The sequence below is a fragment of the Sinohyriopsis cumingii genome, chromosome 5 (genome assembly GCF_028554795.1).
Source record: "Sinohyriopsis cumingii isolate HCF-2022 chromosome 5, ASM2855479v2, whole genome shotgun sequence".
Classification (NCBI taxonomy): Eukaryota; Metazoa; Mollusca; class Bivalvia; order Unionida; family Unionidae; genus Sinohyriopsis; species Sinohyriopsis cumingii.
This window is the reverse complement of record NC_142965.1, coordinates 128,500,709-128,519,492: the sequence shown is the minus strand read 5'-3', so window position 1 is coordinate 128,519,492 and position 18,784 is coordinate 128,500,709. Positions and strand designations below refer to the sequence as shown.

The 18,784-nt window shown below is 36.5% G+C and overlaps 1 protein-coding gene across 2 annotated transcripts; it reads right to left on the bottom strand.

The window, feature by feature from the left end:
* Positions 1-487: 487 nt before the first annotated feature.
* LOC149800208 (uncharacterized) lies at positions 488-18,251 on the bottom strand. Of its 2 annotated transcripts, none has more exons than XM_089959780.1 (5): positions 18,152-18,251; positions 8,218-8,387; positions 2,307-2,500; positions 1,814-1,939; positions 488-1,457 (listed from the first exon to the last, which is right to left on the bottom strand). In XM_089959780.1, exons 2-5 carry the CDS (start codon positions 8,385-8,387, stop codon positions 901-903), a joined length of 1,047 nt encoding a protein of 348 aa, XP_089815906.1. In that variant the 5' UTR covers positions 18,152-18,251; the 3' UTR covers positions 488-900. The 2 variants fall into 2 exon arrangements, with proteins under 2 accessions (XP_089815906.1, XP_089815907.1); XM_089959781.1 differs by having other exon boundaries at positions 18,179-18,230.
* Positions 18,252-18,784: the final 533 nt, after the last annotated feature.

Genomic DNA, 18,784 nt, shown 5'->3' with positions numbered 1-18,784 from the left:
TTAAATGTATTTACAGTCCATCTAAGCCATTACTATAATTTAATTAACATTGCTACCAATCATAAGGTTATTTCTATCCTCCAATGCTAACTTTCCCCTTTCCGTCGATTCGTGACTACATTTTTCCATCATTCTTAGGTCCAGAGACATCGTCACATGACACAAACGAAAATCCTCCACGGTTGTTTTTTAACGGATTTTCGTTGGTATCTTTCTACTAAGGTACGAAGGTCCAGAGAAAAAGAGAGAGAGAGAGAGAGATATGTTGTGATGGGGTTGGGAAGACTTACCAAAAAGGCATTGATTCAATGTCGATCCTTTTTTCTTACTGGTTAATTAGTCTGCAACCTTACCAACCTACACGATGATAGAGAACGGTTGAGAGATGGTAGAGCGGGCTTCAGACATTTTATTATTAAATATGTCATTAGATCAGTACTAATAGATTATATAAAACATAAAGTAAGAAATAAAAACAGACAAAGCATTAACAGATTACACTATGTATTCCTCTTCATATATAAATGTACCGTACAAATTTTGACAGGCTATTGCGACTTTGTATCACTGGTACTGTGAACACTATATTAAAATTTCATGGACATCGCTTATGCGTGAGAGAAATTCATCACAGAATTAGAGAATATGGAAGCGACTATTGGAATATAACCTAATGTTGAAACAATATTTACATACGCATATTAATGCGCCATGGGCAGATCACAATTTGATATAACAATTGTATTGGTCTTTCAAATCGCTTCATACCAACACTTTAATAGCCATGTTTGTTATTATTATTATTATTATTATATATATATATATATATATATATATATATATATATATATATATATATATATATATATATATATAGCTAAATCAAAAGGGTTATATGACTCATTTGGCGCAAAAAAATAGTATTTTCGTTCCAGCTATCTTGGTTTTGTTGATTACTCTCAATCCGCCTTCGACCACTGCTTTCTCACATGCTTCCATACCCCAGCAAGCCCCATATCCCTTATGGGGTTCAAGAGACAAGCTTGATGGAAGACAGACAAACATACTAGCAGCGTAGTACATGGCGGCAGTTTTATCACCGACATTGTAAGAAAGGTCGCTGTGAACGCCAATCTCAACAAGAGAGAAAATGCTATCGTGCTTCATGATTCGGCGCACCTCACGGATTGCCTTATGTGGGTCTGCTATGTCATGCAAGACGTCATAGATGAACACCCAATCAAACATCTCAGTCCAGGAGTCTGGAAGGTTGTGTGCATCTCCTTTCTGAAAGGTGACATTCTGGAGACATTTCTCTTTAGCCCTTTCTTCTGCCTTGAGAACACCTACTTCCGCATATTCCACACCAACAAATGTAGACTTTGGAAACATCTTAGCAAGAGCTATTGTATAATTTCCAGTACCACTTCCTATATCCACCACATGAATGCCACATTCTGAAATTGAATTGAGGTATATGCAGAACTTTTTAATTAACAGAAAAATAAAATAACATGACGAAACATTCTACATTGAATTCTTCTAGTGGAATGAAAAGTAGTTTTAGAGTATTTTGGTATTTAATATCATGCAGATTTTGTTAATTTTTATGCAATTGTCCTGACACCTTTGTTCTAAAATTAGTATGTCTAACGATCTCTTTTCCATTTTAAACGACAAAATTACCGTTTTACCTACTTCGTGCCCTTTATCCATCGTGACTTAAATAAAATATGATATTCTTTTTCTCTTGTACTATTAATTTTTGTAATGAGTTTAAACTTTTTATTTCAACTACCTAATTAAAGCTTACCTAGTTTCTCTTTCAACGTGGATCCCAAAAATGGAATGATTTCCTGTTCTACAACATTATCACATGTGACAGATCTATAGGAATCAAACCAGTCAAACCAGCTGGGCTCTTCTGAATACTCGAAACCTGCAATATAATCTCATGAAGTAATCTAAAATTGCCTTGACTAGTATAATGATTCTAAACCGACAAAACGAAATAAAAAACAGCTAGAAAGACGAAAGACTATGTTCCGACACATATTCGGGATATCACGTATTATTACTATCTCTCTCTCTCTCTCTCTCTCTCAAGCGCACTGAAAACTATTATTGGTCTAATCGTGCAGTCTTTAAATTTCTGATACAAGTCACAGTAAATTACAAGTTATCACTGCCCGTGGCTTACTGGTACAAAATATTGTATTTGCATAAAGAACAAAAACTCTGAAACCTCAGCTCTGTTTTTAAGTTTACATGTTTATTTGGACAATGCATTAAGACATGATTATTACCTAGAGGTCCATCCTTTTGGAAGCATGACTTGACCAAGTCAAATCGTTTACACCAAGGCCCAATCCCCTGGGCGAAGGCCCCTCGGACTCTGAGAGGTTGTCGGTGATTGGGCTGAACGTAAAACTTGTTGGACTCAGTATCTAGCTGGATGAGTCTAGCCGAGACCATGGCACCAAGCCACTCCTGGACATAACTGAAACAAACTGATTTATATCGACGTTACACACATTCGCGAGTATGGGGCATACACGAGTAGCAAAGTTCAAATGCTTACCATAATTTTTCAAATGGTATCAACCACTTAACAAAATAATGATTTCTCTAAAAAATAATGGCCCAAGCGCATCTTCACAACCAGGGCCTGCCTTAAGTCGACTGGACCAATTTGGCCAAATCGGGCCCCGCGCTCACAGCGGCCCCGCACAATAGTAATTTTAAAAATGTAACTGCTGAGAGAAAGTAATTTTAAAGCTATGGAAGAAAATTTAAAGTTGAATATCATATAAAACTTTTTTACAAATTTATTTCCAACTACCGTGCACATACAGAGCCCCGCATGTAAATCAAGGGAGCCCCACCAAAATGATCCAAATAGGGCCCCGCGTTTGCTAAGGTCGTTCCTGCTCACAACACGGATCCGAAAGATTCCAAAGTGCAACTCTGCTCCGGTGGTGCGTAACATTTCAATACCATCATTTTAAGACACAAAGAGAGCACAAATCATAAGCCTCAAGGAAACTGAAACAAGCTTGATTGTAAAAATTACGTTCTCAGTCATTCGATCATTCCTAACAACGGGTCTCAGCTCACTCACTTGGGACTTGATACGGGTAGACTCGACAGTACTCGGATACACAGAAACATTACGAACTGTATATACTGTGTGATAAAAATGACACTTAAGACAAATACTAGTAGCACCCTTTATTGGTTTGTAATAAGTATGCTTTGTTTAGAAATTCCCTCATTTAAATGGATTTGTTGGAAACATCCTTGAATGATAAAATGTGTCGAGTAGAAGTGTAACTGTACTCGAAAGAAAATACGATGTAATTTAATAAAATGTGTTTAACATTTGAAATCAGAAGCCAGTTATGTCCTCTGGCCTCATCCTCATCTAGGAGTTACGATAATAAGGTGTGTGAATTTATGTTACAGTACTGAAAACATGTCTACATATTTATTCCATATTGACGACAAATTTCGTGTTCTGCTCGATGAGCGCGTAATGCAGACGAGTAAAGATTTAATCCGAATTCTACTATTGTAAATCAATCTTCTATGTGCTACGATTTTAAACGTGCGGCCTGTACACTGTTGCCAATTAGACGGCATGGATGTCAGATTATGATCAGTTTTACAGCAAAACCCCCAAGATACGTATTACTATGGAAATCAAAAGTCAAAAGATGAATTTTCTGGAAATTACCTTTGACTCTTACAAGTAGTAGTATTGTTATATTTGTATGAATAAAATAGCAAAATCAATCACATACTTTGTCCCTGGTTTCCGTTTCCGCCACTTTTTCCTCAGTACTTCGTAAAATCAGTGGGTTTTGACTGACCATTGTGGTTTTGACTGACGTTTGTGGTTTTGGAGTTTGATGCCAGAAATATGATTCAGCCAAGATCTAAGTTCATATATTTTCGTTAATTTCGTTATTTTCGATATTTTCGTTATTTTCGATATTTTCGTTATTGTCGTTAGTTTCGATATATTCGTTCAGCCGAATAGTAAACATGAATTCGTTTCTTTACAAAGTTACCAACGCATCTGAACAACAAATTAAACGTGAGATAATTTTTAAGTCACAGCGCAAAAACACCCTCCTGGTCTTTTAGATCTATTTACCTAACTGCATTTTACATGCATAATTTGGTGGTAGATCAAGAGTCTGTGCAGACAAGTGGATTTACGTAAACCATTTTGAAGGTGTAATATGCAATTCAAACATATAGTGAAAATGAAATGTATATAGATATGGCATAATGACATTACACTAGATATTTTAACACTAATTTTAAAGTGGCGGCTTAAAACCACCACACTACAACTACTGTAATAAAATGTGCCGGAGAAAATAGAATTTATGTAAGAGTAATTACGAAAATTATTGCTTACATATTTACATTACTCAAATTTAAAAACATGCATAATACTGACAACAACAAAGAATACAAACGAATTCCGGAGATGAATACACTACTGTTTATGCTATTATGACTCTATGGTTTTAAAATAAGTATTAGAAAAGAGTGAGAAGCAACAGTTTTGTAAAATTCAACAAATAATTTATTTCCCTATCATAAAAAGTGAAAATGTAAAAAGCAACTTACGGTATTGCGAATTAAATCCCAACAAATCCTAAAATTACTAACAAAAGTCCTAATGAATAAAGTTCTGACTAATATTTAGTGCTATTACAAATAATTTCCAAGGTGTTGATGTGCTTGTGGTGGCCTGTAGGCTCTATTGTACCAATGTACGGAATTGTAATGTGCAGTCTTTTGTTCAACCGCGGAAATATGACCCAAGGTGTCCATGTTTTGAATTCAATATAATTCCCAGATAATGTCTCTGCCCATTATTAGTATTGTTATTATTATTGGTATTATTATTATTATTATTGATATTGAGCACTTTGTATTTCTGGAGAACAAATAATTTGAATAACTAAATTCCAGTCCAATTCAAACCTCAAAATCTCAAAGAACGAACAAATAATTTTCCCAGTAAACAAGATTATATATTTTTTTTAAAAAAACTTAAGATATAAAAGAATAACCCGGATGAGGGCCAAAAGTTAATTTCTAGAAAAATCTTATAGTTAGAAGGATGTTACCAAAATTATAATAAAGAATACGGTTAACACAATGTCCTTCACTACTCAGTCCATATAAATATGTTTACTTCTATAAATATTATTCCTAATATTAAATCCACAGACACTGAAAAAATATTAGCTATTTATTAGTTATTTACATAATAAAAACAAATCAATGATTCTGGTCAGGTGAACAATGAACTTGATTTTCGACAATGTCAGCAACAGTATTCGCTTATAACAATGCAAATTAAATATACATAACAGTATTCGCTTTTAATTCCGATCCAACTGCAACTACAGACTCAGATCGGCAGATCACTGTCTCTCTTGTTTGCTCTATTACTTACTCCTAACAAGCTGCATATACCAAGATCTGCAAGCGGATTGTGCGACGGTAGGTACGGGTTTATGAAGTCTGCAGTTAGACCAGGCTTTTAAGGGAGTATAGAATATTTTACAAAAGACAAAACATTTGTCAACACAAAATGTCCAATGCTTGTGAAGTCACATTGTTTGATACGGTGCACAGTACCGGTTTGAGTTGGCCTACACAACACAGTGCCAGTGTTTACATTGAAATTCGACTTCACAACAAAACATTACATTGTTGCGATATTTTTGTGAAAAGAATATTACTGGATGCAGAAATACACATATTTACTGTAATGTAGTTGTGACCGGATATTTTCCGTATAGGATTTTGAACATTAGACTGTACAGAAGATGTAAACAAATCTCTTTTTGAGTCAGACTTGCATCACATATTTACTGCGTAAATTTCCTGTGGTTGGATAAAACTCTGTCAGTTGGGGAAACCGGTTTATGTCTACATTCTTCTGTGAACAAAGGTGAGTTCATTTACTTCAGTAAGTTCACATTTACACAAGCTTGCATATAGGGTGGATTCCAGTCTACAGATATACCGCCGATCCATCCCCACCCCTACCCTCGCTATCATCTGGGCAATACCGGTAGTTTTACTTGTTGTTATTGTTCTTGTCTTAGGGATTTTGCCATTTTTCATGTTATATGTTATACATGACATAACAAACTGCTGTGGTGGTAAATTGGCAATATTGAAACAGACGAGACCATTTTTCCCAATTCCCTTTCTCGAGTCGAATATAAAAATTGCCGCCAAAATGTTCAATGAAAACAAAAAAAAATCCAGAAGGCGGGATTTAAAAAAAGTTTTCCCACGATCGCAGCCAATCAGTAAAGAGAAAACTACACATTAATTGCATGGGCTTATTTGGACCAATCAGAATCACATAAAGTGATATGTTCACATGTATAAATCAAAACTATTACACTCCACACACTATATGCAAAGTGTACCGACTATGTGATAAACGGAAATATTTCAGGAGTGAAGTGGAAACACTGTATTGTCACGAGTGGCGAAGGTACGAGAGACAATACAAAATGTTTCTACTTCACTGGTGTATGCGAAAAATGGCTCTACTTCACTTGTTCAAAGATTTGTCAAGACGTGATACAAAAATGCTTCCACTTCACGGGTCTATGTACAAAGATTTGTCAAGACGGAATTAAAAGGTTCCCACTTCACGGGTGCATGTGCAAAGAGTTGTAAAGAGGGATACAAAAAATTTCCACTTCACGTGTGTACGTGTGCAAATATTTGTCAAGACGGGTCACACATTGTTCCACTTCGCAGATTTATCAAAACGCGATACAAAATGTAGCTACTTAACTGGTGTGTGTGTCAAGACGGGACACAAACTGTTTCCACTTCACGGGTGTACGTGCAAAGCTTTGTCAAGACGGGACAAAAAAATGTTTCCACTCCATGGGTGTACGTGCAAAGATGTGTCAAGATAGGATACCATTACTACAAACTTAAAAACACTTCCTGATACAAAAATTTGGTTACGGTTTCATGAAAATAAGACTGTGAAAGTAAATATTATAGACATAAGTTTATCCCATGATGATTATACAAGTATCTCAAATATCATTACAGACCAGACTAAGAATAAAAGTGAATGGGTTTATATTACTATAAAATGACCATGACCAACAGGAGGCTCGACGTGATGCATTGCTGTGATATGTGACGCTTAACCTAGCCATGAGATACAAATGACTGAAGATTCTTTAAAATATTACCAATGGCTCAAACTAAATACCCTGTATAAGGAAAAACGTGGGTTTGAATCTGCATTCAGTTTGACCCTGACCTTTATACTGTGAGTGCGTGAGTGGCTGTAGCATGCAACACACATATAACTGTGCAATGCATAGTGCAACAATTTCACTGAAATTCCTCGATGGTAAATATTTGTACCCAAACAAGTGTCTAAGTCACTGATTTGTATTTTCCCCAGGCTGTAATCTTAACCTTGAGGCCTGGGGGTGAGACCGGTGAGCGATATACAATCTCGACATAAAATATATCTAGTGTTAGCTTCATCTACAACAATTCAGCTTGTCATCCGTTGAGGCCTTGAAAAGGATTCAGACCATCCAAAATATCTGTACTAGACTTTCATTGATATGGGCCAGACAATAAATTATTATCGGACGGACGGACGCACGAACAGCGCCATAACATAATACGCACGATTACTGACAGGCGTATAAACGGAAATTCCAAAAGATACATAAAATGGAATGCGGATATAAAAATCGACTAATACATTTTTACAATTCAGTTTTTGCCATAAACAAGCATACGTTAACAAGCCTACGTTAAACAAGCCTACGTTTACAGTATTACGTTAAACAAGCCTACGTTAAACAAGGCTACGTTAACATTATTACGTTAAACACATTTACGTTAAACAAAACTACGTTAAACAAGCTAACGTTAAACTCATTTGAAAAACAGGAAAGGAATCGTCCATCATTGGATCTGTGATGTTCTTGCTTAAAAGTTTTCAATCTTATAGCTTTGTGCATTAGAAGTAAACATTTTCTTCTTTCTGGAAAAGAAAGCGTGTAACTATTAACACCTTGAAACCACCTATAGAGGCAAGAATGAAAACAAAAGGTCACGAAAGAAAATGAGTTATTTATATATAAAATATAGCATGTTTTGTTCACTTTGCTAAATGTATACCGTTGTTTTAGTCTGGTTCCCTCTGAAATCTGTTCTGTAGTAAGTGGAGAGTCTGCGGCACACAGAAAGTCAATCAGCCCAGTCTCCTTCCCCAGGGCGATCGCTAGGGTAGTAAAACAAGATGATAATATTCCTCCCAGGTAGGCATCGAACTCAGCTGTCGTCTCCATCTGCAAGAAATGTCTCTAAGTGGCATATTTACAAGAAAAGAAAAGAAGACAAAAGAAACGAAGATCACGTTTACAACATCTGTTATCGTTTCTGTCATTATTATTGATGTTGATATTATTATTATTATTATTATTATTATTATTATTATTATTATTATTATTATTATTATCTTTTTAAGAATATGTTTTATTTTGGGGAGGGACGCGGCCTCAGTGTCTCAAAAAACAACAACATTGAAAGCTTCAAATGAATCTAAGTTGTATCTGAAAATACAAACGCGTCTGCCTTCATTTAGCGTAGAACTTGTAATATTCTAGTGAAAAGAAAACATAGTGTGAAATATAATAAATTTATTGAACATTCCAAATGACACCATATCCATGACGGTTTTCCTTTAAAATAAAAAATGCACAGGGTATTTTAATTTAACAATCTATATTTTAAGCTATACAACCCACATATCCACCCTGCCTTAGGACGTTTAGTCGTTCAGTATCAATGTTTTGTTTAATATTGAGGGACCCACATCAAACCAGCAAAGAACCAGCTGAGTTACATACATCGAGCCAAATGAATAATCTGCTGAGCGGCACGCAATGAACCAACAGAACAATCGTTTGAGTGACATGCATCGAGCCAAAAGAACAATCTGTTGAGTGACATGCATCGAGCCAACAGAACAATCTGCTAAGTGACACACATCGAGCCAACAGAACAAACTGTTATGGGACACACATCAAGCCTACAGAACAATCTGTTGGTTGAACCACAGATCAGATATTTTGTATTCGTGCTCTTACCAAATTTTTAAAAGCATGCTGCATGAAACTAGTTTGTGCTCTTTTATGACAGCACTGCCTTTGACAATATTTGAGGATAGGGCTATGAATGAAACTATTGGATAAAAGTGTCAACAGGAAACTATTGGATAAAAGTGTCAATAGGAAACTATTGGATAAAAGTGTCAATAGGAAACTATTGGATAAAAGTGTCAATAGGAAAATATTGGATAAAAGTGTCAACAGGAAAATATTGGATAAAAGTGTCAATAGGAAAATATTGGATAAAAGTGTCAATAGGAACATATTTAGAATGATATATAATATTTATCATAAACTCAAATATTGACAGTTACACGGAAGAACAATCAGCCTTCCTTCAGTTTAGAAAGTATGTTAGGCAAGTTGAAAATATTTCATCAATTTTATTCCTCATGTAAATTAACGAATAAGAGCACCAGTTCTCTTACGCCTCTATAAAATTATTTCTTTCTAATTATATACTGCATTACGCCGATAGAGTATAATTTTTGGTAATGATGAAAAATGAAGGTTTTATAAGTGAAATAAATACAACGCTCATCACGCTAGAAGGGTGTGAAGTTTGGAAACTTGAAAGTATAACAAAAATTGAAAATTTGCATATCGAAGTTTTAATAAACATTCTACAACTGAGGAAACGTAGTCGCCTGCACATGAGCTTCATTCAGAGCTACGACGGAAATCAACTGATATAATTATCATATCACGAAGTATAGATTATGGATCGGTATTATCAATGGTAAATGGGCTAAACTATCGAGACTTCTCTAACAACTCATTTTAACAAGACCAATGCTAAGGAAAATACTTATAAATGGATGACAAGACTCCTCTGACAACTCATTTTAACAAGACCAATGCTAAGGAAAATACTTATAAATGGATGACAAGACTCCTCTGACAACTCATTTTAACAAGACTTATGCTAAGGAAAATACTTACAAATGGAAGAATAGCATAACGAACACTCTGACAATTGTTGGGAGACCAAACCTCCCAAACTATGAATTTATTAATAATACGAAAAGAACAAAAGGCACGAAAACAGAAACTTTAAAATACCTTTATATACAGGAATGGTAATCGTCGGTAACTCTATCCTACACTGGAAAAGTTTATCATTCTTTAAAAGATTTGAATACGCAAAACTACTTATTACTGTTACCTAGGAAATCTATTTATCATTGATACAAATTTAAGTCTACCAATCACAAAGTCTGAAACCAGTCGTTGGAACACAACACTTCTGAGGCAAAAATACGTAATCATTGTGATAAAAATGAAATCGGCAAACAAATGCAAGTTTCTTAATCCGTTCTATTACCGCAAACCCTCCATTGCAAAGCCGCATATACCACCAGTGATGGTAATACTCTCTGAAATGTCACCAAATGTTTGACTCTAATAATAAACAAAATATAATCAAATTTGCGCAATTTACAAGATATACTATCCTTTCTCTTTTACAAAGTTAGTACACCTCAAGACCATAACAGTGGTATATTATTGAACCAATATGATCTCCTGTTACCTTCGAATATTTATTCTTTCTCTGCCTGTAAATGTTGAGAGGTTATGTGTCTGTGTCCTCCAAAGACTACTGACGTAACCTTATAATGTTGTGGCAGTTGCTGTATACAACGCCACATATTCTTGGCCTGTGATTTACTTTAAGTAATAAAGGTTTTGCTCTGCTCTTGAGGAAAATGCATTGATTCTACAGCACAATCACCTGAGGAACAAATACTGAATTTCCAGCACAATCAGTTGTGAGACAATCATCGAATCTACAAAACAATCAGTTGAGAGACAATCATCGAACCTCCAAAACAATCGAAAGACAATCATCGAATCTACAAAACAATCAAATGAGAGACAATCATCGAATCTCCAAAACAACCAGTTGAGAGACTAGCATCGAAACTACAAAAAAATCAGTTCAGAGACAATCATTGGATCTACAAAATAATCGGTTGAGAGACAATAATCGAATCTACAAAATAATCAATTGAGAGACAAACACCGAGCTGCATAACAACCAGTTGAGACAAGCGTCCAACCTACAAAACAATCAGATATTTGAAACATTTTACAATCCAGAGATAACCCTGGTCTTAAGCTAGTATTTGAATAGACAACCTCTTTAGTGACTAACACACACAGTGTGTGTGTGTGTGTGTGTGTGTGTGTGTGTGTGTGATTTGGATTATTAATGTAGCTTTAATAATTTTTCAGTCATTTCGCTACGATATCTGCGGTGCGGCAGTTTATAGTGATGTCTAGCACTGGGGCATCATGCCGCAAACATGAAGCATGATGTCCCACCCAGTCACATTATCCTGACACCAGGCCGACCAGTCCTAAAACTAACCTCTTAATGATGAGCGCCAAACGAGGCAGCTGTTAGTACCATTTTTGTAAGTTTTTGGTATGACTCGGCCGGGGATCGAACCCACGACTTTCCGCATCTGAGGCGGACGCTGTAACCACTAGGCCACCGGAGCGGTATATATATATATATATATATATATATATATATATATATATATATATATATATAGTTAACACTCATGGCCATGAACTAAGTAAAAGAAAGAAACAAGTCTTGTAAAACATAAAAATGAAGTATGATAGTTGTAAAATGAAACTTTAAGATCAACTTGCAGTGTTATGACTTAAATCCAAAATAATCTAACGAATACTTGTCTGTCAACAGTCCTGATGCATCACAATGGCATTGACCCAAAACTACTTTGAACAAATTGACAATATTCTCAGAATAATATTTTAGTAGAATGACAACTTTGTAATTATAATGAATAATCCAAACACGTTTCTTCTCAAATCAAATCTAAGCACAAGATTAAACACATCTGCAGCTGATTTTCAAATAAGAACATAAGAAATAAGAACGAATTAATTCTCAGTTCAGTCATTAAATACATCTCCAAGAGTTTATTGTACGCCATTCGTTTAAATCCCCATTGTGTGGGATAGGTACAGCTAACTTTACTGATTACTTAACTGGTGCATCCCCATCAACATGCTATTAAAATATGGCATATATTTGTTTTGTGTTGATGATATAATTTAGGTCACTTGCTTTGTTTTCAACTGTTTAATGACCATACTACTTAGCTTAAAGAGGATTTTGAGGTATGGGCAAAATAGCTAGAACTTTGTCACCAGTCTGAAAAGTTATTTCCTTTGCAGTGTTGTCGAGCGTTAATTTCATTTTTGATTGGGCGGAGTGAAGATTGCTTCTTGCTACTTCACTGTTTCACAAGCATTGACAGCTTATATTTAAAATCAGAGATATAATCAAGAAGATTAGTCTCTGAACCTTCCGTTGAAAGCAATTTCACTTTCACTTAATTCAGTGGTCCCTGGGACAGTGTGTCCAAACACTAGTTCAAAAGGACTAAAACCGGCCATAGGACATTTATAACAAGATATACAGCATTTGGAAACTTCACGTTCCATTTTCGTCCAATAAAATGATCTTGTGGTAAGGTTTACTGACTCCTAAGTGACATTTTCTCATAATGACCCCATTTTTCAACACAAAAAAGATACCTCTGTGGCTTTAGTTTCGCTAATAGCCCTCTGGAAAAAACAGGAGATCTCATGATGCTTTTCCTCTACGACGATAAGTGATTGTCGTTTGTCACCCTAATTAGAACTGAGAGAATTGGTAGTACGAAGAGGATCACGATAATCAATACCTTTTGACAGATCAATGCCTGGAGCAAAAGTGACCTCATCAAAAGATTGACCAATAAATGTGCCAGATAAAGGAATAATTTCCTGATCAACATCATTCTCAGTAGCTCTTATTTGTTTTCATAGCTATAGTAAGTGCACAAGCAGTGTATAAATAAGGATTTGATTTTAATAGGATCAAGGTTTTGATCAAAACTAGGCTTGTCGGTAGCAAAAGGAATAACCACACCCTTATCTCCATCTAAGTCACTGCCTAGCAATAAATGAACCATATCAATGAACAAGGAACTCACAGCTCCGATAGTCACTGGTCCTGAAACAAAGTCTGATGAAAAATTAGCATGATGGTCTGGAGTTTGAATAAATGACATTCTACTCCCTCAATACGAACACTTTCATATAAAGAAGACTTTTCAGAGAATTGCAAATAATCTGATAATAAAATACTCTGAGAAGCTCCCGTGTCCCTTAATATTTTAATAGGGGTAGGATTGGCAGCATCATGAAAAAGTGGCATAGAATCTTTCGCCAAGAATGGTTCATAGTTGTCCTTGACATTAGAGAAACAACAAAATTTGGAACAGCTTTGTCTTTATGCTGTTGCTTATTATATTCATTTTTAGCAAACAGAAATAACATGAGCAAGGTTTTTGCAATAAGTGCACGTAGGAAGAGATAAAGACTTTTCGGATCAGTCTTATGAAAAGATGGATTTTTATAAGTTGTGCCAGTATATTAATTAAATACTGACGATAAAAGTAAAAAGAATTTTATATTTACAATACTATTATCAGTAGTCACCGGATATGAAATCCAGTTCGAAGGACTCAATATCCATCCAAACGGGAACCTAACTGGCTTTGGTGCTGGTGTCTAACATTATATTTAGCATTACATGCAAGTGATGGATTCTGAACGAAACAAGGTTAAGCAATTTACCGATGGGGTGTTGGAACAGTGATTCTAACATCGAGTGTGATCTTCTTCCACTTGTCTACGAGTATCTGCGTTAAAGGGCGTTCACCACTCCTCGCACACACTAAAATTTGATCGTGTTAAGGGTCAAATAGACATCAGTAGTTATGACCATCCTGATATTCCAAAACTCGAGGCGGTATAGCATTAACACAGTCGCAGGCTTCACAACCAGGGGGCAATATCACTCAAGGATTGTTTCTACAACGATGAAGTGGAATTCACCGACAAATCCACCCCAAATGCTTTTCTTGTTGCACCAACACTGACTCAACCAATTAGAAAAAAACTCTCGACTGTTGTCCTAACAGTGACTCAACCAAGAAAAAAAAAGCTTGTCTGTTTTTCAACAAGCACGCGCTTCTCAGTATAACAGAGAAGACGAGAAAGATCGTTGCAGACATCATTCAACTGCGTACTTGGTTTGTCTCTATTTGAACGTAGTGCCTGCTCGAAAGAACGCACAATCGACGGAGGTATATATTCATCGAGGAGAGATTTGCTGTAATTGTTTGACAGTTGTACCAGTACAAATGGTAAATGGTTATAAGTGCGTGTGCGTCCTGCACCTCATAAAGGCCAGTCTGTCGAGCAATTATACTCCGCAATTACATTGTTAAAAGAAGAATTGTGAAAGACCCTAAGTGTTATCAAGGGGAGATAAGAATGGAAGCAGAACAACAGTTGCGAGATGAAATCGACAAAGGAACTGCGTTACCCGTGAAATATAAACATATGTGTGTAGTTGTATATGCCATTTGCGGAATCGCCGCTGAAGCCAACGTTGCTCTAGGTGTGGCGGGAATCACGACTGTGACAACTATTATAGGCACACCAATGGGATTGTTGTTAGGGCCATATCAACAATAACAGGTATGACTGGTGGTTCTGATAAAATAATCTCGTCATAGCTGCATTTGAGAATGAGGGTCACTTCAAAACTTCAGAAAGCGGCACAAAGCAGTCTGAATACAATTAAGAAACTTTATTTTATGGTTACTGAGTATAAAATAATTAGTATGGCTAAGTTCGACATCATACGAACGGAAATCAAATATTTCAGTAAATTATGTTTCTCCTAGAATAATTACCCGATCACACTAAGTTAAGAATATAAGCCTTACTACCTCCCGAATTCAGACATCTGGCTTTTCTGTCTATATTCCACATACCTCCCCTTTTCGCCTACAGGTGGCGATGGCTTTAAGGTGAGCAGATAATCGTGAAACCGGATGCTTGCAATGTGCGGAGGATGTAAGTGTATTAAGGTAATGTGATTGCTAAGTATTCTAGGAGAAACATTAACACAAAAATGTGATTTCTTCTGCGAAAAAGTTCTGCGACAACATTAACGTTAGGAGAAGGTAATAGGCGAAAGGAATATTGTTGTTGTTGTAGTGTTTAACGCCATTTTTCAGCACACGATAGGCTATACATGGCGGCCAGTATTAATGGTGGAGGAAGAACCCGGGAAAACCCCTGAAAGAACCACCGACCCACGAGAAGCTACTGGCAAGCTTTCTCACATACCCACATTGGCTGAATCCGAGACTAGAACCAACGCAGACAGAGATGAGATGGCAGTGAACCGTAACGAAGAGCGCTTTAGAACACTCGGCCACTCGGGGCCCCAAAGGAATATTGAGCATCACACTTATACCTCGGTTAACCTCTGTGGAAAGAAGAATGGATTTCACATATGAAAGTCAATCCACTCTCCTAACTTGCGAGCATCACAACAGGAGGAGACTTGATTAAATCTGGGAAGAAGAAATGATGAGATCGTCTTCCCACATAAATATCCAAGTGACTCAGCGAAAGTTGCGCAGGATGCCCGTCCAGATGTAAGGTTGATGTCAACTGGATCTGGTAGCCTCATGTGGGACTGACACGGGGCCTACTAGATCCAGAGTATGTCGTTGTGGAGCCAAGTCTAGTAGAACAGAACTCGAAATGGTTGATGGCTTCGATAACATCTTTGATAGAGACATTGCGATCAAAGGCAAGAATCGCAAAGACTGCTCTTATCTCATGAGCAGTGATCTTCATGAGGAAACTCTGTTCTAGCGATATCTCAGATTATGCCGTGCGTAGAGCCCACTTCAGCAACGATGAGAGGGCTTGCTGATTTATGTCCTCTTTCCCAGGTATAAATGTGAGAAAATTGCGTCTTTGAACTCCACACATTTGTACAGCCCGCTTGAGATAAAGTCTGAGAACACGTTCCTGACCCTGTTTGAAAGACTCCTAGGTAGTGTCAATACAGCAGGGAGATAGTATGATGACTTGTTGTTGCTCACTGACTAACAATCAAGTCCTGGCGACGAAACCAGCAGAGCAATCTGATCGAAACTTCATGTACGCTGGGTTAAAAGAGAGGATATGTAATTCACTAACTCGGCATGCCGATGCGAACGGTATCAGGAAACGGGTTTCGTATGAATGGATCATCAGTCAATTGACAAAGACTCGAATTAGTTTGAATTCACCGAGTCAGAGCCCAAGAAATATTCTACTTGGGAAAGAGTGTAACTGATTATGGCATATGCAAGTCCGATTGATCAACAAGTTAGAGAGGTCTTTGTTATGACCAAGATTAACTTGGCCATGATGACGGAACGGGTTCAATAGAATGGTATCCCTAAGTATTAATCAGAGTCAACTTTTTTCCTCAGAACGGCCAAAGTTTAAGGCACCTGCTTTTGGAACAGAGGCACTCAAAGGGACGGTGTCCGTTTTTACTTTGCACCAGTCCTTGAAAATGCTTAACTGCATTAATAACGCTAGAGACACCAGCTATACCAGAGGTGATAATTGTATAAAGAGTGTGCACGAACACGAACTTCAAGACATTCTATTACAATGTAGCCATGTAGATACGGTCCGAGAACGAGAAAAAGAGTCCACAGCGGCAAAAAATTTATATATTTGTGGCCAAATTAAAAAAAAATAATAATCCTTAATACATTAGTAGTATGATAATGGCGGTTTTGTTCATTACTGATTTATTTTGAAATATTATGTCCTTCTAGCTTACGAGATATCACTCTTGCATAAGCATAAGTGGGTAACGTTCATGTGTGGGCATGTTTGAGTTATACGAGAACAAAGTCAAAGAACTAGAAGGCATCAAACCGAGATCAGTATAAAAAAGAACCTCTATTATCTGACTTGTTGCCTGTACACGAAATTGTTTAGGACGCCATCTAGGTGAAGTTTTAAATTTAAAATGACATTTTTTTCTCATTCCATCCAAGCTTGAGTGTGAAATGGACCAGTTTATTCTTATCATCAATTTTCAGTGCATGAGACATAAACAGTCATATAAAGATTCAGGGTTATACAACGGCATGTTAACTTCATTAAATCATTAAAAGCAAGCGCCAAAAAGAATTGCACAAAGAATACTCATGTTTGCAGACGCGTTTGCATGCTGACTTCAGTTCCACTTCACAACTGTTCATGAAAATTCATTATCTGACACGTATGTGATCTGCTTGAGGTTCAATCTTTGTAGTGAAAACTGTCAATCACTGGGAATCGTTTAAACTCATACCAACCTAAATAAACTTATCAATCAGTGTAGCTGGTAATTGTATCCTCTTGGTAAGTCAAACTTATTCCGCATCAGTTTAAATCCTGCTTGTGAACAAAGAAACTAAACCAACATTCGTATACGTCACTCGCATTTTAATTTGCCTTTCGCTGGATGAAGTCTGACCTGCCTACGTCTAAAAATGATGTATACTCTGCTTCCTAAAACTGGGTGCTCGTTTAGAGGGCATAGCTTCGCATTCGAACCCTCTGTTTAGAACGCACTGAATGATTAAATAGAAAGTATTCACGACAGAGGTCAGATGGCAGTGATCCGGAACGGTGAGTGCTTTAGACCATTCTGTCACTCGGGGCCCCAACCAATTATAGTATGTCAATTAAATTATCTATCAATTATAATAATTTTTCAAACAAAATCTTGTTCATTCAGTACGTGACATTTCCATATTTAAAACAGGCTGACGTAACAAAGACTTGACACTCAAACAAACTGGAATTATAGCTGGATTAAAACGTACGACCCGCTTATTTCAATTTTCAGTGTACCACTTTCCCCAGCTTCACGACAAACCGACAATTCTGTTAGACAGTTATAATGTAGGGCGGCAACATTGTCATATGAGTGTACAACGATTGTCTTCAAAATATGTTCACGAAGAAAGAAAATATTAAATTACAAGTTTACATACCTTCTGTTCCTCTCTGAAAAGTCGTACCTGTTAGCGCTCTGTCACTGCGCAATGTCACGAGCTGCAATATCCAAGGGAAATTACTCTGTTGTTCTTGGACATTTCTACTATCAAAATAGTCCCATAAATTAACCCCTCGCCTCCTATATTTTGATGGTAAAGGTATCTAATGTCGCTTATTCTTTAAAGTGCACAATTTAAAAAATGTATCCGTAACACATCGGTGTACACTTCAGGCTTCATGCACCAGTAATTCTCATTGCACTTGAGGGTGCATTGGACTGTTTTCATGCACAAATGTATTGACGCATCCACCTAACAAATATAAACAAATAATAAAAGCCACAAACAGGTCCATATTTTTAGATAGCTATCTTAAAATAAAGCATAAGAATATTATTCAATTGACTAGACAATTAAATGGTAATTCGTAGCAATTAAAGTCAAGGGACCCCGACCCCGAATTTATACCGGGAATTCTTGCGTCCGAAGGTCATTTCTGACACCAAGTGATGCTTACAGTACAAACACATTCCCTTTTCCTAATTGATAATTCTGAAGAAGAAAAAAAAAAAAACATTGTGCACTATACAGCTTGATGTAATTCAAATTATTTGCCATCTAGGCAGATTT